The 22,654-nt window shown below is 35.4% G+C and overlaps 1 protein-coding gene across 5 annotated transcripts in view; it reads right to left on the reverse strand.

Moving 5' to 3' along the window:
* The window catches only part of SPATA1 (spermatogenesis associated 1), an 80,191-nt gene that overhangs the window by 57,154 nt on the left and 383 nt on the right, over positions 1-22,654 (reverse strand). For all 5 annotated transcript variants that reach the window (XM_031936743.1, XM_031936742.1, XM_023501717.2 and 2 more), the window contains exons 2-3: positions 14,037-14,209; positions 12,284-12,390 (exon numbers count right to left, since the gene is read on the reverse strand). In XM_031936743.1, the coding sequence (XP_031792603.1) occupies positions 12,284-12,390; positions 14,037-14,078 (149 nt within the window). In that variant the 5' untranslated portion in view covers positions 14,079-14,209. The remainder of the gene's footprint in view (positions 1-12,283; positions 12,391-14,036; positions 14,210-22,654) is intronic.

Below are 22,654 nucleotides of genomic sequence, written 5' to 3' on the forward strand. Positions count from 1 at the left end.
CTTTGGGATATAATCGACCTGGGTTTTTTTTGACATATGATATTTTTTTCTCTGGCCAAAATTTGGAATATGATTTGGCTCCATTTATGAAGTTCATCATCCTTTGGAATAATATTTTTCTAATAATAGTCTTCCATCAACAATTAGAATTTATCAAACATTGTTAAATCAAGCATTTACAGCCAATATAAACAAAGAGGTAAAGTGATTGTCTATGAAATTCAGCCAAAAAACCTATAGAGTTATTGTATAAATAATGAAGATAATTTTATAAATGCCTGTTTCTCTCTGGCTGTATTCTACTGAAGGGATCTTTAGTAGATGCCTTCTAGAAACACAAAAGACTATTTCATTTGTCATTTTAAGACAGATTCTGTCCAATATACACTATTTACAAACATGGGTTTAGATTTTTTTTATTTACAGAAAAAAAAAATCTAAACCCATGTTGCAGGACTTGTAACTACAAGTAAATGAATATAGTGTCTAGACTTAGTTGATTGAATGAGGCAATGGAACCTAATGAATGTTCCCACTGGATCTGGCAGTTGGGAAGGCCTAGATTCAAATCTTGCTTCATACACTTACTAGCCATGAGTAAATCATTGAATTTCTTTTGTTTCACTTTGTTCATCTATAAAATGGAGACATTATTATCACATACCTCAAAGGATTATGTGAGAATAAAGCACTTTGCAAACCTTCAAACTCTCTATAAAAGTGAACTTCTACTATTATTATTATAGTTAAGATCATAGACTTGGCTCTGGGCAGAACGTTTGAGACTATAAAGTCCAATCTCTTTAGAAAAAGAAACTAAGGCTGAGAAAAGATAACTAGCTTTGCCTTAAAAGTTCCCCAAGCTTAATAAAGTTCTACACCTACTTAGAATCTGAAGGAAATTCACTTAAGGAAGGAAAACATAAAAAACACAATATATACTTCAAAATACTCCAAAGCAACTTAAGAGTAAATGAACTAGAATATTATGCTTTTAATCTGCCTTGGGGGTAGCTGTGCAAAATAATCATTATAAATACTCATTAGTCTGGGATTCAGAAGGAGAAAGCATCAATAGAAAACATTTGGATCAAGATCAAAAGAGGGGAAAAAATAAAGAAATTTTTTAAAAAATAGAATCTACTGGACTCCCTAGTCAGAAAAAAGAAATAGATAAGGAGTTTGGGAAATATCACAAGTACAAAAAAAAAGATGTAGTGATAAGAAATTACATTTACTTTTTTGTCTGCTGAGTTGCTCTTTGTAAAAAAGAAAAAGAGCAATTCAAATTTCTTGACAGACCTTAAAGGAGAAGAACCAACAAAAAGAAACTCTATTTTGAATTTGATTCTCTCCAACAAAGAGTAGAAATGATGGCAATGTTGAAGAAAGTGACCATTCTAAAGTTTGTGGTAGAGAAAAGGAAAACCAAAAAGCCATCTTAGATTTTGAGAGAGTATATTTCAAATGCTTCAGAGAAAGAACAGATCCTATGGACTAAAATTCTACAGGGAAAGCCTTCAGAAGCATGATAGGAGAAAATAAATTCTGGAGACACAAAAGGTAAATGCTAGTAAGGAAGAAATTGAGTTGTTCTAAACATTTGACACCAAGGGACCTCACCAAACTAACTCAGATTTAAAAAAATGTATATGTCCAGAAGAATGCAAGAGTAGATAATAGAAGATCGATTAAAAAACAACAACAACAACAGGATAATACTGTTACAGAATAGTGTTGGAAGTTCTAAATGTCTAAATTAGCTGGGCTAAGAATGAAAAATTAAGGCCAACAAAAAGCTTTAAAAAACAAATTATATTTTGGAAGAAATGGAGTCCCTAAGAAAGGAACAAGGCTTCTGCTTAAAGTGAATGGAGCAATGTTAACCTAACAGAGGCAAAGGAAATTGTTCAGTTTTTGTTTTGCTTCTGTTTCTTCATCAAGGAAAACAGCTTTAGGATGAGAAGGATAAAATCAACATGACCAATAAAGTATTGATAATCAAAATAAGAAGATAGTCAAAATAAAGTTAGGGAGCACCTTGCTGTCTTTATTGAGCAATCCGCTGATATGATTGTTGAGTCCTACTTAGGGACATTGGAAAGATCTTGGAGAACATAAAAGGTATCACAGGATCAGAAAAAGGCAAACATTTTTCCAGTGTTTAAAAAAGCAGAGAATAGAATCTGTAAATCATAAGCTGTAAACTTGATTTTAATTACTTGGAAAATTCTAGTATGTATTATTAACCAAATAGTGGATATTGGGAAAATGAAGTAATTTTTCTTTGTTTTATTTCTTTTGTATGAATTTTCCCTTTATTTAAAAATAAGTCAATATCCTTTCCCCCTGTGATTGAGGGTTTTCTAAGACTATTTTGATGCTAGTCTATATTTGCTGATTATCTTTATCTCAAGTTCTTTGATTTTATTTTAATCAGTTTCTTTGATGCTGTTTCATTCTCCTTTTGCCCCTTTTCTTTCCCTATCTGCCCAAGGATGTGGTTCAAAAACTTCCCTACCTCTCCAAGTTCTCTTGTTTACATGAATAAGCAGTGATTTCAAAGAGCTTTTTGTCAAGAAATATTAATCATTTCTCTTTTCAATTGAGTTATTAAGTGATTAGATCAGAAGAATATAATTTACCTAGATTGTATTAAAGTGATAAAGTGTCTCATTATATTCTTGTGGAAAAGATAGTAAGATGTGGGTTAGACAAGAGCACAATTAGAAGGAATTAGTTGAAGTACTATATTTATATCATTAATAGTTCTGTGTCAATATAAAGTAGATGGGCTCAGAGATCTATGCTTGGCCCTTTACTGTTTAAGATTTTTATTAATAATTTGGACAAATGCATATATGGCATGCTTATCAAATTTGTTAATGACACAAAACCATGAGGGTTAGTTTAACATTTTGCATGACAGGGTCAAAATAAAACCTTTCTTGGAGAAGCAAGAATCTTGGGCTGAATCTAATAAGGGAAAATTTAATATGGATAAATATAAAATTTTACAGTTTGGTTCAAAACTCAAGATGATGTGATTATAGAGCAGTTTGAAAAAAATGGAGTGTTTTAAGTATATGAATCAACAATGTGATAAGACAGTCAAAAATGCTAATGCAGTCTTGAGCAGCTTTTAGAGAGAAACACTGGTTTGGTAAGAATACATCTGCAGAAATGAATTAATTTCCAGATACCATCATTTTAGGAAGGACTCTGATAAACCAGAGATCATGTTGAAGAGAGTAGCCAGAATTAGTAGAGAATATGCAGTAAAAGCTTAAAATCTATGCAATATAAAGATCTCTTAAAGGAACTGGGGACATTTAATCTGGTGATGAAAAAATTCAGGGTAAAAAGTAACACGTCTTCAAATATGTGAAAGGCTTTCATATGGAAGAAAGAATAATCCATTTATTCCTTATATCAGCAAAAACTATATTTCTAATCCTTATAAATGCAAATAAATGTAAAGGAGGTAGATCAGTTTTTGATCAAATTAAGCAGTTTTCTTAAATAACTTGAAAACAAAAGGTTTAACTCCATTAATTGGGTATCCAGGCAGAAGGGGACAAAACTGAGAAATACTGAATTTCCACATTTCTTGTGACCTCAATAAAAATAGGCTGTCCCTATTCTAAGTCAATCAACTCTGGAGAAAGAGTTTACTATGTTACTTTTCCCTTGTACTTCTTGGAAATACAGCAATGATGGAGAGGAGTTGTCCTCTTTTACTAATATCACTCCCTTTGGGAGGGGCATATTGCAGCAGAAGCACAAGGCAGTAAATCCAACAGAGAAGATCTAGCTAGAGTTAAGTTGAAGCAAATTGGTGAGAGTAGATAAGAGATCAGAGTCTAATGCTTGCTCAGAAGAGAGCAGAACCAAGCCTCTACCTGGTCCTTCACCTGATATGACTTTTTGTTCTTCTCTCAAAAGCACAGGAGTACCCTAAGCTAGGAATTCAGCTGAGTCAGACACGAAAGATAGCAGAGATTATGGCCAATTTTCTGCCAGTCCTAGGTACTGATTTTGTTTCTTTCTTTCTAAAAATACGTTGCATTATTCTGGGCCAGTATTTCATTTGAACATGACCTACAAAGTACCTTGGTCCTGAGATACTTGTTACCCTTAGAAATCTTACTTGTAAATAAGAATTGGGTTTTGAGTGCAAAGAAATGCAAAGAGAATATCCAGAAGATGGCAAACTAGATGGTGAGGGACTTTGAGTTCATGATACATGGGGATAGTTGAAGGAGCTGTGAATGTTTAGTGTGAAAAAGAGAAGATCAAGGGGGGCCCAAAAACTTGTTTTTAAGTACTGAGATGGCTATCATATGGAGGAGGCCTCATGCTTTTTATGTCTAGCTCCAGAGAGCAGAACCAGGACCAAAAGGTAGAAATTGGTAGAGGCAATGTCAGGAAAGACATCCTAACATTAGCTGAACAAGAGTAGATGAGCCACCTGGGGAGACCATGAATTCCTCTTCCTGGGCAACCCTATGTTGGTTATATAACACTGGGGATTCCTGTATGACTTGAGAGTAAACAGAAACTTCTTCCAACTCTCAAATTCGTAAATGTGTGACTGTCTTATTGCCATCTTCTGGAAAGCAGTAGGATGAATAAATGAATGGATGAATGAAAACATAAAAGGTATCATAAAAAGTTAGTGTGACTTCATCAAGAACAAATTGTATCAAACAGCTCATTTTTTTTTTAAAAGTATTACTCAATTGGTATATCCTAATTCCTGATTCATGTGGGTATAGGTAATAGGAGAGGAAGCTAAAAGAAGAAGCATGAGCTGAATAAAAGGAAGAAACTTCTCAAGATGATTAGGAATTTGGACTTTTGAAGAGATTGAATATTTAGGGAGAAGAAATTTGAAAAAACTAGGAAATTCCAGTCAAAATCTCATTTCCATCTTCTTTGGCTAGAGACTGGTCTCGGGAAAGAGAAATTTGGACTAATTTGGCAGAAGTTAAGGAAAAATTGAAAGGAGACTGACTTGAGTTTGAGGAGGAAAGGACAAAAAGAGAAAGTAAGTCAAGGTAAGAAAAGGTAAGCAAAACAAATTGGTATGACAGAGTAAGAATTTAGTGAGAGAAGGAAAGAGAAAAAAAAAAGAAGGAAGGAAAGAAGAAAAGAAGGAAGAAAGGAAAGGGAGCTAAGGAAGGGAGGGAAGAAGCATTTATTTATATACCTACCATATGCCAGACACTTATTAATATTATCTCATTCAACCCTCACAATAACCATATGAGGAAGGCATTATTATTTCCCCTATTTTGCAGTTAAAGAATTGTAGGAAAATAAAATTGGCTATAGCTTTTAAGTCCTTAAGGCTCTGTCTTGGGCCTTTCTCTTTTCCCCACAGACTTTTTTTTTTTTTTTAATCAAGTTAATCTCATCAGCTTCCATGGTTTCAATTATCATCTCTGTGAAGATGATTCCCAGAGCTATTTTTTCCAGTCCTAATCTCTTCTGACCTCCAGTCTCACATTTCCAACTGCCTACTGGATATCTCAAACTGGATGTCCCCAATACATTTTTAAAGTCAACATGTCCAAAACTGAACTCATCTTTTCCCCTAAACTCTACCCTTTTTCCTATTTCTCTGTGAGTATGTTTCATCATCAGGAAATGTACTGGTCAGGTGGCCATCCAGTCTCTCTTTGAAAACCTCTAAAGAGGGGAATCTTCACCTCTCTAGCTAACCCATTCTATTTTTAGACAACTCTTATTCTTATGAAAATTTTCCTGATATTGAACCTAAATTTGTCTCTTTATAACTTCCACTTACTTTTCTTAGTTCTGCTTTCTGGAGCCAAAGAAAGTCTAGTGCATCTTCTACATTGCAACCCATCAATCAACCAATAAACATTTATTAAGCACCTACTATGTGCCAGATACTGTGCTAAATACTGGTGATGCAAAAAAGCAGCAAAAATAATCTCTCCCCTCAAGTTTACCATCTAAAGGAGGAGATAACTTGCAAACAAATATGTATAGAGCAAGCCATATACAGAATAAATAGGAAATAATAGAAGGAAAGAAGTAGAATTAGGAAGAGTGGGTTAGACTTCGAGTAAAAGAAAGGATTTTAGTTGAGATTTGAAGCCAGGGAGGTCAGTAAGTAGAGCAGAAGAAAAAGAGCTTTCCAGGAATGGGGTACAACCAGAGAAAAATATCTGAAGCAAAAATGTCTTGTGTATAGTATGGTCAGCAAACCAGTATCACTAGACCAAAGAGTTCCCATGAGGTGTTGAGTTGTGAAATGACTGGAAAAGTAGGAAGAAGCTATGTTATGAAGGATTCTGAATGTCAGAACATTTAATATTTAATCCTAGAGGTAACAGTGTACATCTAGATGTATATGAGGAGGAAGGAGGTTGCCATGATTAGTCTTGTGCTCTATGAAGATAATTTTAGTGGCTGAAGGACAGATTGGAATTGGGGGAAACTTATGGCAGGCAAACCCATCAGTAGGTCATTGAAATAATACAGACGTGAGATGATGAAGGCCTGTACCAAACTGTGGCAGTGTCAGAGAAGAAAAAGGATGTGTATTCAAGAGATATTGTAAATGTAAAATTGACTTGACAACAGTTTGGATTTTGGGGGTGAGAGATAGTAGGAGTCCAGGATGACTCCTAAATTGAAAGCCTAAGGGCCACATAAAGGGTAAATAGTTGGTTAAGGAGATGATGTAGAATTTGAATTTCTGGATTATGGCTTAAAATATTTGAAATGACAGGCTCTTGGCTAAGGATGGGATGCACTTAATAAATGCTGATAAGATTGCATTTGCCTAGTGTCTTATAAATCTAATCAAAAGAGTTATAAATTTTAAAAGGAAGGGAAAGAAGGAAAATTGAATATTCATCCAGCTAGATACCAAACAATGAAATTAGGAAGAATGGCCACTGAGGCACCTAGAAGTTTATTGGAGAAAAAAACAATCCAGGAAAGAACTATCAATAAGACTCTTGGTCTTAAATGTTTATATACAAATTCATGAAGTTTGAGCATGAAGAGAAATTAGATCCTTTAAAAACAAGGCCAAAAATGATACTTCACAGAATCATTTTGGCTTGGTGAAAAAAGACCCATGCCTGGAATGTAGCTCTGGATGGGTATACCTTATTCAAAAGAAACAGAATAAGCAAAAGGGATGAAGCTTGAAAGCATTATGCATGAAGAAGGCATATTCAATGAAGAAGTCCAAGAACCAGGAGGAAAAATTGTCTCATGCTATTCTTGTGGGGGGAAAATGAGCTGTGGGTAAGATAATCATATAATTAGATGAATTTAGAAGTGATTGAATTGTTGAACTTTGAGTCATCAGGAATGGTTGGATGTCAAGCTGAAAACAGGTGTCTTATGGAGTGCCTCAAGGGATCTACAATTGACCATGTGATTTTAAACATTCTTAATCAGTGACTTGGGTGAAAGCTAAATAAGACAGCATGCTTATCAAATCTGTAGATCACACAAAGCTCATTATGAATCAAAGCGACACATAAAGAGAGCTAACATGATGTTGAGCCAATGGGATCAAGAAAGGTGTACTGAGCAGGCCTAGGGATGTGATAGACCTATTGTACCCTATTTGGGTCAGGCTACATTTGGAATATTGTATTGTTATGGGAGATACATTTTTGGAAAGACATTGATGAGATAAGAGTATCCAAGGGAAATCATATCACATGAAAATGGATTGAAGTTACAAATGATGTTAAATTTAGGGAATAGAACACTTGGGAATGATATGATTGTTGTCTTCTAAATGAAGGGTTGTCAAAGGAATTGGGATTAGACTTGTCCTGCTTAGATCTGTAGGGAAGAGCTAGGAGTGGATACTGGAGAGAGGCAAATCAGCTCAATTTAAGAAAAGAATTCCTAACAATTAGAGCTACTGAATAAAGGAAATGATGGATTCATTTTTTTCAAAGAAAAGTGTAATGGGCTGAGGTTTGAGTTAATGCACTGAGGTCCCAAGTATGTGAAGCTAAATAGTAATTGGGCTATACTCTATTAATATACATGATTGGATAAAGAATGGTCCCTGCCCACTCTCCCTGCAAGTCCTGATGTGTTGTATAGGAAATGACGATTTTGGTGGGTGGAGGCAGAGAGAGACAGGAAGAGAAGCTGGGAGAGATTGGGCCTGGGTTCCAGACTCCTAGCTGCTGGTCGTGTGGCTGCGGGTCTAGCTAGCTTCTTGACTCAGCTGCGCACATTGCTATCGCCGATTCTCTTCCACCTCCGATCCTTCTTCACTGAGAATAAAGACTGACGATTTTCCCCTAACCTGAATTCCTGACTCCTGCTGATTTTAAAAATACGCAATCTTTACGCGATCTTCACAGAAAAGCTAGATGATATGTTGATATATACATTGTTGGTTTGTTTTTAGGTATTTTGTAGAGAATTTTCAGTCAGAAATAGCTTCGCATAAATGTCCTCTGAGCTCTCTCCTAACTGTGAGATTCTGTGATCAACAGCTCCTCCTTATTCATAATAATATTCGGGTTTCAGGAATTGGCTTTGTGCAATCCCCATGTTTCCTGAAGTTTTAATTTTTCACTTTTTCTCCAACATTGTCCCTGGACAAGGATTTGTGGAAGTGATTCATCCACCCATCCACTTCTTCCAATGGGAATTCCAACATCCATTATTATGAAAGAAAGAAAAGCATTTATTTAATGCTTACCATATGCAAATCACTATGCTAAGCACTGGAGATGAAAACAGAAAAGTGATAATCCCTTCTGTCAAAGAGCTCACATTGTAATAGGGATGGGCAACACATATAGGTTTCCACTGAAAAACAAATGGAAAGGTCCAGTGGTCCTTAGGGTACAAGGAAGATAGTTAAGATTGTCTTGATATCATTTACTATGATAAAACCATAGACATTTCTGATGCTAAAAATCATCTACTTCTCAATATCATCATCTATATCCTGCTCTCTAAACATGAGTATAGATTAGGATTTTGTACTCTTTACATTCCCTCAGTGATCCATTTCATCAGATCCTAGGAGTTCAATTATTATCTCTCTGTAAATGACTCCTAAACCTCATCTCTCTCCTGAACTCCAGTCTTACAATACCAACTACCTAGTTAACTTCTCCATCAACATGTCCCATAGATCATCTCAAACTCAACATTTACAAAATAGAACTTATTTTTGTTGTTCTCCTAAATATATGCCTCTTCCTAACTTTCCTGCTCCTGTCAAGGGTTCTGCAATATTAAGCTTCTCACGTTCATAATCTTCAAGTCATTCTTGACTTTTCATTCTCTTAGAAGCCATGCCACTTTCCACAGTAATCAGCTACCAAGCCTTATTCACTCTTCACAAAACTGTGATCATCCCTTCTCTCTACTCATATGAAAATCATTCTATTTCAGGACCTCATAACCTCTCATATAGATTATTAAAATAGCCTCCTAATTGCCTTAGATTTCTCCTTATTCAACTAGATCCTAATATAGTTACTAAAATATCTCCCTAAAGCACATGTATAAACATATCACTATCCTGGTATGGCTTCAGTGGCTCCCTATTGCCTCTAGAATAAAATGTAAAACTCCTTTTTTGACATTTAAAATGCACCTTTCCAGATTTTTCTCACCAGAACTATTCCTCAGATAGGACATTCAATCACCCATGATCTTGCCAGTGGTCCCCTCTTTTTCTCCCTCTTTATATCCAAACTCTTAAAATACCTACCTCTTTTCAAGATTCATTCCTGATGCAACAAGCTACACAGGATTTTTTTGATTTCTCTAGTAGTTAGTCATTGCCATTCCTTCACTCCCCACCCCCATCAATGCCTTCCCAGCTTGGTAGAATCTGTCAGGACTTGTATTTTGCTAGTAGGACTTCAAAAGCTCACCATCACAAGAATGCAGGATGAGGAATCAGAAAAGTTTAGTGGATACATTTTGTTCATGCTATCCATAGTGTCCTCTTTCTCAAAAACTCTAATTTCTACCTCAGGTTTTTTCCAGCCACTACTGCATGCATCAATGTCTATATGGCATAAAACTATCTGAGGGGAATTGGCAGCTGCCTAAACCGATTTATAGACAAAGTGGAGGCAATAAAAGCAAACAACAAATACTTAATAATTGCTGCCATATCTTATAGGAGATGGTGGGCTATCTACTTTGTCTGTGCTTCAACTCTCAAGAAAAATGGAAGCTTAGACCTTCTGTCTAATTACCATCATCAGAGATTAAGTCCCATGCTCTTTCAGCTACAACTTCCTCATTTACTAAAAATCCATTCTTTATTCTAATGGTCAAAGGGAAAGTTTACCCAGAAGTCAAGTTTCAGCCACAATCATTGCCAGGCTTCTCTGGTTCTAGGACTTATTTGATCATATCATATAGAACATTTGGTCAGTTAAGAAAGCAGTAAACTAGAAGATTATGTTTAAAAGTGATCCACAATTTTTAAGGCCAATGTTGGTTGCGGAATTCAACCAATGATCAGGCTGGGAATGCCCCCAGAAGATGAACTGGCACACCAGTTTGGTTAACTACCTTCTTTTTTACTTCATCTGGGACTGTAAGAACAAAAAAGCAGAGTTTTTTGTTATTCAGTTGTTTCAGTCATGCCTTATTTTTTACAACCCCATTTATGGTTTTCTTGGCAAAGAAACTATGTGGTTTGCTATTTTCTTCTTCAGTTCATTTGACAGATGAGGAAACTGAGAAAAACTAAAGTCATACACAGCTAGTGTCTGAGGCCAGATTTAAATAAAATCTTGCTGATTCTTCTCATAGACTGCACCACCTCGCTATTCTATAGCACATCTCAAGCACTATAATCCATCTATCCAAGATTATCTTTATCCTGATCTATTTCTATATTTATGTTTCCTGTATTGTCCTATTTATAATGTTTTGCTTTAATTTGATTCAATTTTGATTCATGATTCTATTCTCCTAGATGCTCCTATGATTTTCTCCTCCACTTCATACCTGTAACCCTATCTGATTTCAATTCTCCAGAAAAAAAGATAATCTTCCCAGGATAGGCTATCATTTTTCTAAACTCATTACCATGAAGCTAATTCAAATCTTGATTGACAACAGCTCCTTTAGTTTCCTCTCCCCTCCCTTTGGAGGACAGGACAATGGAACACCATCCTGCTCCCAGTGCCTTCTTTCCTAGCAACCAGAAACTAGACTCTCAGCTCCCTATACTTTGTATCTGCTGCTCTGATAGGTTTCAACTCCACAAAAGAAGATAAACTCTGGTCTCTCCCTACCCCTTTCCTGCCTGTTTTAGCACCCCTTCCGGCATAAGATTATAAACTCTTCAAGGGAAGACAATATCACTTGTACCCCCAGGGCTTCCTTAGTCCAGTACCTGACACATAGTTGGTGTTTAACAAATGATCACTGGACTGGATTGGACAACACCATGGATTGCCTACCTATTCCTTGATCACTGCTATCTTCGATAACCACAGATCCAATTTAATTTAGAATTATGATTCACAGAATTTCCTTGGTGACCCAAAGTTCCAGTAGCTACCCCAGGTCTAATACCCACTGCAGTGGACAACTACACGTCCTCATCCTGCCTCAAGGTAAAGAACTCATCTCTAGTTGGGACAAAGAGAGACAAAAGGAAACTGAGTAGGGCCTAATGTAGGTGGCTAAAGGTAAACTTCACTTACTATTATTGTGTTCAGAGTTACAGTCTCCTCAAATTAGCTGGATTCTATCTATCTGTGAAGTGTAGCATACTTCCCAATAAAATGGAGTTTTCTGAAGGCAAGGAGCTATTTATTTTTTGGTTTATTTGCTTTCTATCTTTAGTGCCTAGCACTTAACAAATAATAAATTAGTATTTAAAGCATTGAAAATTTTTAATGGCTGATTAATATTTGTAGCTCATCAAATGTTCTTAGATGATTAATCTCTTAAATGTTTAACCACAGCAGCCCATCAAAGAGACATGTATTCTCTGAGTTGTAGCACTATGCCAAGAGCAATACCACTTCCTATGGTACATACCATGCATTTAAATCTGGGACTGAGTCGAGCCCACAACAGGAGGTGACCCACTCCCATTCTTACCTGAAAGAAATTTTAGGAAAGAAAGGGAAAGGCAAGAAACTTTTAGGAAAAGAAAAAGGAAAGGGAAAGGGAAAGGGAAACTGGAAAAGGGGAAGGAAGAGGTGAAGGGGAAGGACAACACATCACTTCACTGAACATATTTCTATATGACTTTAAAAATACTTGCCTTATAAAGCCAGCTGAAATAAATTTACTGACTACTTCTATTGAAATAGTATTTAGCTTATAGTTCCATGATCCTTCAGGGACATAAAAAACATGAAGTTCCACCAACTGAATAAATAGAGAAGAGTTTATCAGATAAAGGTATTTTAAGCATTGAAATAACACTTGAAATTACATCAAAATAAAACAAGTATCTAAAGAATGAGATTTTAATCAAAAAGATGTGATATAAATATGTAATTTTCCAAACATCCATTCCTTAAGCTAAAAGGAAATAAAAAATGAAGAACTTTTTAAAAGCATCCTTCACATTGTAAAGGGATTTTAATTGCATACAGTAAAGACAATTTCCAGTTCTCAAATGGCGCAGACTACAAAGATTCTTTATGCTTCTTGCTTTAGAAATTGGACCATATTTATTCAAATTAGCAATGTTACAAACAGTGGCTTACATATACACACAAAACAATTAATTTAACCCAAACAATACTTGAAATGCTACTATACTTTGGCTATGTTATGGATTGAAAAATCTCTTAGAGTAGGGGTAGTTAAGACTGGATTTGTGGACTGTCAAAGAATGCATAAATAGATTTCAAAGGGCCTATAAATTTAAAATACTATATTGATATGTGTATTTTAATGTAATCAGTTTCCTAAGTATTTCATTTTATGTATTTAAAAACACTATTCTGAGTTCATAGGCTCAACCAGAGGCTCTATCTGATTATCCAAGGGGTCCAGTACCAAAAAAAAAAAAAAAAAAAAAAAAAAAGGTGAAAAATGCTTGCCCTAGAAGGCCAAGTTGAGCTAGAAATTAAGCAATAGTTATGACATTGTTTCTATGAGTAAATGGATTTCCTGAACTCAAACAATTGATAAATATTCCTTCTTTACTTTTAATCACTCAAGAAGAAAAGAAAATTTAATATTTTCATAAACCTATGTCACCCTTGATTTGAGTATGTGGAAAAGAGTACACAGGAAAAGGGATGAAAGTATCTTAGGGAAAAGGTCATATAGGAAAAGGGTCTCAAAAGTAATTTAAATGGAAATTCTTGCTCTCTAGGGCACATGAAGGAGCCCACTTATATTCATTCCCAGGACTGCCAGTGGGGGTGTTTAAAATTTAGGTGCTGCTTCTTCATATTGCCACTTATACAAGGTATTTCTCTATGTGTTCTGTTATGACATGTTATAGAGATTTTGCTATGATATACTATATGACTATATATAGTATGTTATCCTGTGAATGGACAGAATATTAAAATTACTATAAATAAAATAATAATTCTTTTTAAAAGGCAAGTCTAATAAGATTGTCATATGCAGCACAGTGAAAATTTTTTTTTAATTACCCAAAATTTTTCTTGAACACTAAAACTTTTTAAAACCTTACAATTTAATATCTTGATAATAGCATTTGTTAATATTGTCCCTGAGATAAAACCATACTAAATGAAATAAGTATACATATATATACTATTTCTAAATAAAATAAATTGCTTTTAATATTTTTAATGATACACTGCAGCCAAATTCAAAATAAGTGTTTGTGTCTTATTATTTATAATGTATTGTAGAAACAAATGGATAACCACTACAAAGAAACTACAGTTAATCCATATATCTTTGTGTTTCAGAAGGAAGCTAATACAGACTCTATATAATTTGTACAAGTGTTTCATAAACAATGATTCTTTAAAATATTGAAAGCAAGTTAAAAGGTTTTTCATATAAAAAGAATTTTTTACCTCTGATGAAGAAGGTCGACTTGGATTGAATGAGGTAGTCATTGATGCCTGAGTAAAGAAATAATTACTTATGATTGTTTCTTGTAGCTCTTCTTTTTCATTTAAGCATTACTTAATGATAGGGGTCATAATATAGATCCTCATTTTTTGTCTTCAAGTCATGTAAATGCCAGCTAAAAAGGAAAAAAATATATAAGAAAATGATAAATTATAAAATGATTTTTTAAATGTAAGAAATGATAAATAAGAAGAATACAGAAAAGCAGGAAAGGCTTACCTGAACTGATACAAAGTAAGTGTAGCCAAGAAAACCATATACACAATAACTATAATGTAAATGTTTCCAACTCCCACAAAACAATCAAAAATGAGTGTTGCAAAATTAAAAAGAGTAAGTTTGATACCAAAGAAGAGGTAAAAGAAGACACCCATCCACCATTCTTATGCAAAGGCTGGAGGAGAGGCCAATTAGTTGAGGAGCAGGCATATAATGTCACTTTCCCCCAATATATTGTCCAGTGTTGCTGATTTTTCTCTTCTTTTTTTTTTTTCTTTTAAGAAATTATTTTCATATGGGATGGCTCTCTGGAACAGCAAAGTGGGAAAAATACTGAAGGAATTTAAACAAAAGATATTACTAAAACTTTAGAATGCAGAAAAATAAATGATAAATACCTAGTGAGTAGAGCTGTCAATTCCTGTGGAGGGAATACATGTTCTTTATAACTATCACCAAATGATCTAATAAAATTTTTTATTAGGGTATGATCAAGAATTGATTTAGAGAAAGCAGTGAATCAATGTAACTCTCCCATGTTCACCTCCAGGCAACCATAAAATATCACCCCAACAGGAGTCTTGGAACAGCAGAATCATTAAGGAGACAGGTTCACACAATCTTTTAGTCCAGGAAACTTATAAGATCAGTAAGAGTGATCCATCTCACTGGGGCAAAGTAGAGGGCAGGGGAGGAAAAGGGGAAATGCAGTCCAGGACAGGAGTGGAAGTTCTGAAGGCAGCACCACTGGCAAACTTCACCTAAATAAACCAGCAGAAAAAAAAAAAAAAAAAAAACCCAGCAGATTTGAAACCCCATTATGGTGAAGTGAATGAAAGCCAACAAACATCAGGCCTAGATATGCTACCAGATCCAGGATTTACCATGTGATTCAGTTTTAAGCAAAGAGGCATCTTCCAGCGGTCACCACTAGAACTCCAGGTTAGCACCAGTTACACTGCCAGATCTTTACAACTTTCAGCAGTACTAGCCACTTCCCAGCTTACCCCCTTAGAATAGCACCAGACAGGAGGATCCCCTGTGGGCCTCAGGGCAACATCAGTATAGCAACAGTAAACAGCTAGGACCTGCAGCCACTGGCGAAAGAAATTTTCTACCCTGGGAGTACAGCTAATTTTAAAAGTAAGGGAAAAGGCCAAAAATTAGATAAGCAAAAAAAGAATCTAATTATTGAAAATTATAGTAACAGAGAAGACCAACATGTTAAGGGACAAGTCAATTCTTTAAGAGCCTCCACAGCTGTGGATCATAGCATCTGAAGGAGTTGCAGGACAGCCTTTGCTGACACAAGTGTTGCGGACTAGGAATGAGATAAATTGGAGGCAGAGGGAAGAGGAGAGAGGAGAGAGGTCGGACAACAGTAAGAGAGGTCAGAGAACAGCCACTGCCTCTCAGTCTCCTTGTATCATCCTCTCAAAAGAGGAAATCCATTCTGCAGGTCTGGGTTAGATCTCCAGCAGCCACTGTAAGGCAGCTCCAATGTATTCCAACATATGGTGCCTGAATACCAACACACAAACTTGGAAGAGGACAGCAATGTCAAAACACCTAAGAATAACCCCCAAAGAAAAATGGAAAGTGGCCTCAGACTCAGAAAGAATTCATGGAAGAATTCAAAGGAGCTTTAAAATCATTTTTTTAAAGGCAAAAGAAAAATTGGGGGAAAATGAGTTATACAAGAGAATCACGAAAAAAGTTAATAGCTTAGAAAAATGCTTAAAAAGTAGAACTGGCCAAATGGGAAAGGAGATTCAAAAACCCACTGAAGAAAAAAACTCCTTAAAGAGTACAACTGGCCAAATGGAAATGAAAATACAAAAGTTCATTGAGGAAAACAATACCTTAAAAGTTAGAATTTGACAAATGGAAGCTAATGATTCTATGAAACATCAAAATTTAAATAAATTCAAAAGAATGAAAAAATGGAAGAAAATATAAAATGCCTCGTGGGAAAAACAACTGACCTGGAAACTAGATTCTGGAAAAACAGTATCAAAATCATTTGACTACATGAAAGCCATAATCAAAAGACCTGAATAGCATCTTGCAAGAAATTATTAAGGAAAAGTGTCCTGATATCCTGGAACCAGTGGGTAAAATAATCATTGAAAGATGTTGATATTTCTTTTTCCAAAACACAGCCAGGTGATAAAAGTGTTCAGATCTTTTATTGTGTCCTTCAATATAGCCCGGTTAGCCTAGAGGCCTATCTCTCCCCTAGGTTCTAAGAGCTCCGCCCAAATGTCTCCAAATCCAAAGGTTTGTCCTTCCGACTCCAACCAGCACCAAGATAGAAGATAAGATGAATCTCTCTTGCCTCGAAGATATAGGCTTTCTTTAGAGTGCTCCTCTCTGACTCCTGGGAATGCTCCCAAGTAACTCTCTCAAGTAAAACTCTCCCCAGCTCTAAGAGCTTCGTGTGTATATATGATCTTCCAAAGGTTAACTCCGCCTTCTGGAGGGAGAGGGATTCTGGGTTATCTCCCAGAGTGCTCTCTGGCCCTAAGGGAGGTGTGAATTTGGATATCTCTTTCTAAACCTTGAACTCTCCCAAATGTGTGAACTCCATTGAGTACTTAGATACTTATGAACTCTCTAGAGATGTGAACACAAGCATTGTTTCCATCAGTTGTACTTAGTACCTTGTTTCAAGTTCTGGCCCAAAATATCTCTTTCTAAGATCAAATCAATCATATTGAACCATGCCAAATTAAATAATTATTGTCTCTATCAACTCCAATGGCTTAACACTTTGTAAAGATTCCAACAGAAAGAATTCAACAATCTCCTCAGATTCCCCCTCAAAAAACTTCAAGATATATGAGTGACCAGCTCAAAAAACAACAACAAACCTACAAGTGGCCAGAAAGAAACAATTCAAATATCAAAGAGTCACAACCAAGATTACATAGGACTTGGCAGCTGCAACATTACATAACCATAGGTCCTGCTTGGAAGGCAAAAAAGCTAAGACTATAACCAAGAATCACTTACTCAGCAAAATTAAGCATGATATATCAAGGGGTGGTGAAAATGGTCATCCAATAAAATGGAAGGTTTTCTAGACCAGAACTAAAGCAAAAATTTGACCTCCAATCTCAAGATACAAGAGAAGCATCAACAGGGAAAAAGTGAAAAGAAAATATAAGGGATTCAGTGCAGCTGAATTGTTTACATCCTTATATAGGAAGATGGTACTTGTAATTCTTTAAAAAAAATTATATCACTAATAGTATAACTAGAAGAATTATACATAGAGGGCACTATACTGGCTCTAATTTGAGGGAATGATATAAATGACATAATAATTAAAGGATTCTGGGTATAGAAGGGAGAGGTAAAATAATGTAATTATTTCATATGAAGAGGTGTTAAACACCTATTAACACTGGAGAGAAAGATGGAAGGGAGGGTGATCTCTTGAACCTTACTTTGATGAGTACTGGTTCAAGAGGGAATAATATTCACAATCTGTTGAATATGGGAATCTATCTTACCCAACAGGGAAGTAGGAGAGGAGGAAATTTAGTGAAGTCTGATAAGACGGCAGATCAGGAAAGTGATAGGCAGAAACAAAACACTTACAGAAAAAGGACAAATAGAAGAATAGGATGGAGGGAAATACACAGGTAGTAATCATTACTATGAATGTAAATGGAATAAACACTTTCATATAATGGAAGCAAACAGAAAAAGCAAAAACCAGAATCCTACAATTTGTTGTTTACAAGAAACATACTTGAAGCAGAATGAAAATAAGGAGCTGGATAAGAATCTATTATGCTTCATCTTAGGTTAAAAAAAAAAAAAAAGCAGGGGTAGCAATGCTGATCTCAAAGTAAAAGCAAAACCAGATCTAATTAAAAGAGATAAGAAAACTACATTTTGCTAAAAGGTACCAAAAGCAATGAAGCATTATGAATTATATATATATACATACATACATATATATACACATATATATGTGTGTGTGTGTGTGTGTGTGTGTGTGTGTGTGTGTACCAAGTGATAGAGCACCCAAATTCTTCTTTTTTTGCTGAGGCAATTGGGGTTAAGTGACTTGCCCAGGATCTCACAGCCAGGAAGTAATAAGTGGTCTGAGACCAGATCTGAACTCAGATCCTCCCGACTTCAGGGATAGTGCTCTATCCACTACACCAAGTAGCTGCCCCTACCATCCAAATTCAAAAAGGAGAAATTAAGTGAGTTACAGGAAGAAATATACTATACTAGTGAGGGATCTCAGCTTCACCCTCTCAGAACATGATAAATCCAATAAAAAATAAATAAACAAGAAAGAAACTAAGGAAGTAAATAGAATATTAGAATAACAGAATCAAATTAGAACAAGGAATAGTCTACCTACCAGATCTTTGAAGAGGGGAAGAATTCATGACCAAACAAAAGATAGAGAACATTACAAAATGCAAGAGTTAAATTTAAAAGCATCTGCACAAATAAAAACCAATGCAACCAAAATTAGAAGCAGAAAGCTAGAAAAAAAATTTTATAGGAAGTATCTCTGAGAAAGGCCTCATTTCTCAAATATACAGAGAACTGAGCAAAATTTATAAAATTGTAAGCCATCCCCAAATTATAAATGGTTAAATTATATGAGCAGTTTTCAGATTAAGAAATCAAAATTATCTCCAAATTCATGAAAAAGTGCTCTAAATAACTTCTGATTAGAGAAATGAAAATTAAACAATGCTGAAATACTGCTTCACACCTATTAGAATGGCTAATGTGACAAAAAAGGAAAGTGACAAATGTTGGAGAGGATATGGGGAATCTGTAGACTAATGTACTTTTGATGGAGTTGTGAACTGATCCAACCATTTTGAAGAGCAACTTGGAACTATGTTAAGCAAACTATGCATATCCTTTTACCCTGCAATACCACTACTAGGTCTGGATCCCAAAGGGGTTAAAAAAAAAGGGAAAAGGAAATACAAAAATATTTATAGCAGCCCTTTCCACGGTGGCAAAATATTGGAAATTGAGGAGATGCCCATTAATTGGGGAATGGCTGAACAAGCTATGATATATGAATGTAATATAATATTATTGTGCAATAAGAAATGATGAACAGGTAGGTTTAAAAACCAAACCAAACCTGGGAAGACTTGTACAAACTGATGCAAAGTGAAGTAAACAGACCAGGAAAACATTATATACAGTTACCAGCAACCTTGTGTGATGAATAACTATGAATGACTTAGCTCTTTTCAGTAACACAATGATCCAAGATAAGTACAAAGTACTTAAGAAGAAAAATGCTATACACATCCAGATAAACAACTGATGGGACTCTGAATGTAGATTGAAGCATATTATTTTAACTTTATTCTTTCTCATGGCTTTCTTCTTTTGATCTATTTCTTCTTTCACAACTGTGACAAACTGGAATGTTTTACATGATAGCACATGTATAAACTATATCAAACTGCCTATCATCTTTGAAAGAGGGAAGAGAGGAATGCAAATTTGTAATCCAAAATCTTGCAAAAATGAATGTAAAAAAATTTCTTGATATGTAATTAGGGAAAATACTATTTAAAAATAAAAGAATCGATTTACTATCAGAGCAATTCATTTCCTGTGATTTTCATCAATCAGATGAAAATGTATGATATTTTACTGAAATAAATTTTGGTAGTGTAACTGATAACGATCTGGAATGATATCATCAGAATCCCAACACATGGATTTCTCTCCAGACACAGATTCCTTTATATCTACAAAGAACAGTGAATGTTTCATATGAACCTAACAATCCTGAATTCTGTCAGGACATAACACCTTCATCAATTTATGCTTAAAGCTAAGTAATGGATTTGTCATCCATGAAAGGAATTACCAAGGAGAACTAAGGCAATTTCTTACTGATGATAAAAGAACTATATGGATGATTCTAAGAAGTTCTATTATATACTTTAAACTGCTTATTGCTACATTAGAAAAAATATTTAAGTTCTACATAACTTAGTAGTGCTAAACGCTGAAGAAGATATAACTTTAAGAAGTCCATTTTAAGGATTGTAATGATTGATTCACTTCTTGGGAAATTATACAAACTCCAGAACTTGTCTAGTTAGACATGATATATGTTATTGTATGAATCAAACCAAATCATCTTCTTTTGTTTAAGTTAAAAATGCAATCATTTGAAAATGACAAACACTGGAGAAAGTACAGGAAAAGAGGTGCAAAACTGTAAAAGTCAACCACTATGGAAGACTTGAAAATTCTGACCAACATAATGACTTTGACGACACTTGATATAAACCAAGAGTACGTGCATTTGTTTCAGGAATGGGCCACATAATCAGAAGAGTCTCTGTGTGTGTGTGTGTGTGTGTGTGTGTACTGAGCTACATGAACTTAGATTTTAGGAGTTTTATGAAAGAATACACTTTCCCAAAGTTGGATAAGCCAAAATATTGCCCAGAGTTTGACCACTTAGAAGGAAATTTTAGCTGGATAAGTGTGCTAATTTCTAGAATAAACATTTCAGACCACATGGTAATCCAACTTGTCTCATTTTGCAGATGAAACTGATAACCACACGTGTGAAATGACCTGCTGTGGGATACATTGTGAGTTTATGACATAGTCAAGCTCAGAACCCAAATTTCCAGCTTCCAAATCCAGAGTTCTACTCCACCACAGGGGCTTCATGACTTCTTCCATTTTAGTAACTTAAATATAAATGATCAAAACTATGTAAAGTGAAGAAAAAAGTCAATAAAAAAGGTAGTGAAAAACACACTACAAATTGTCCTTCCCCCCACAAACACATCAAAAGAACAATAAAACAACAGAATTGGAGATCACTGGTAGGCATCTCATTTTCTGGAAATCCTAAAAGGATTCAAGTTGCTAAGAGTTAGACATCACATCTGGGAGGAAAAAATATGGTTAATTATTCCCTAAAGTTATTACAATAGTTACAAGGAAATAGTTACAATTTTTCTAGTCATTGTTGGGGTTTTAAAGGTGGGAAAAATGAACATTACGTTTTATAAAGTAGGACAATAAGTAAACCGGTGATATCATGTCACCCAAAAGTATCAGGTCAAGAAACTGGGGATGTTTGGCTTAGAGAAGAGAATATTTAAGCTATGTATAGCACTTGTTTTCAAACTTCTGAAAGGCTGTCCTGGGGAAAAGGGATTAGATTTGTTGTTTGACCAAATAGTAGAGAACAGAGAGATCCAGGTGGAACTTAAAAGTTGTCAAATTTAGGCTTGATGTAAAAACAGCACACTAACATTCAGTGTTTTCCAAAAGTGGAATGGCAACCCTTGGAGAGAGAATGGGCTGCTCGACTTGGAAATCTCCAAACAGGCTGGATTATCCCCTTTTTAGATTGACAGTTGTTGGTCAGTTTGACTTAGACTGGATCCCTTCCAATTCTGATAGTCCCAGACTATCAGTGGTGCCAGTGCTGGGGGAGGGAAGGGGATAGAAACCATATAGGTTGGACAGTGGAGTACAGTGCCTAAACTAACATGGGCTTTAGAAAACCTGACCTTGCCTATAAAATCATGCAAATGAACTTGACCTCTCTGGTCCTTTTTCCCCCACTTGAAAAATTAAGGAGGTTGGATTAGATGACTTTTAAGGCCCCTTTATTCTCTGAAAGACCAGGAAAGTTCTGATCTCTGAAAGTATTGCACATGGTTAAAGTATTGGGTCTGAATTTGAATTTAGCCTCCATCACTTACTCTCTGGGCCACAGTTGATTTAAGTTTCTGGGCCTTTGTACGTACTATCCCCAATTTCTGGAATACTCTCCTGCCTCACTTTCTACTCTCAGCTTTCATGACTTCATGGCTCAACTCAAAGCCATCCTACTACTTCAACAGGTGTCCTGCCCTTCTCCCCTCTTAAAGTCTCTTTCATATACTCTGTACTTGTCTAGTGGTTTCCAGTGTGAGCTGGACAGAAGGATTCTCCTGATTGTCCCTATGCTATCCCCAGCTGCTAAATGCACAATACTTGTCACACAGCAGGAGCTTAATAAATACTTGTTGACAACTTGAATATGTTTACATTTACATTCTAGGCTACATAGTTTCCTCATATGCTAAAAGAGGGTAAAACTGGATCAGTTGTCAAACACAGCCCACCACATTCCCAGATTAAAATGTAACTGAGTAATATTTAGCAAGATAGAAATACAAGGAAACATAGTTAATGTTGATATGTGGTTTAAGTCAATAGGCAATTGTAGCCATCTTTCCTAACCATTTATCTCTGAGCTGGATACCCACTGGCCTGGATGATGTCTTAGGTCTCTCTTTTTCCTCGTGAG

Source organism: Sarcophilus harrisii, chromosome 4, assembly GCF_902635505.1.
Source record: "Sarcophilus harrisii chromosome 4, mSarHar1.11, whole genome shotgun sequence".
Classification (NCBI taxonomy): Eukaryota; Metazoa; Chordata; class Mammalia; order Dasyuromorphia; family Dasyuridae; genus Sarcophilus; species Sarcophilus harrisii.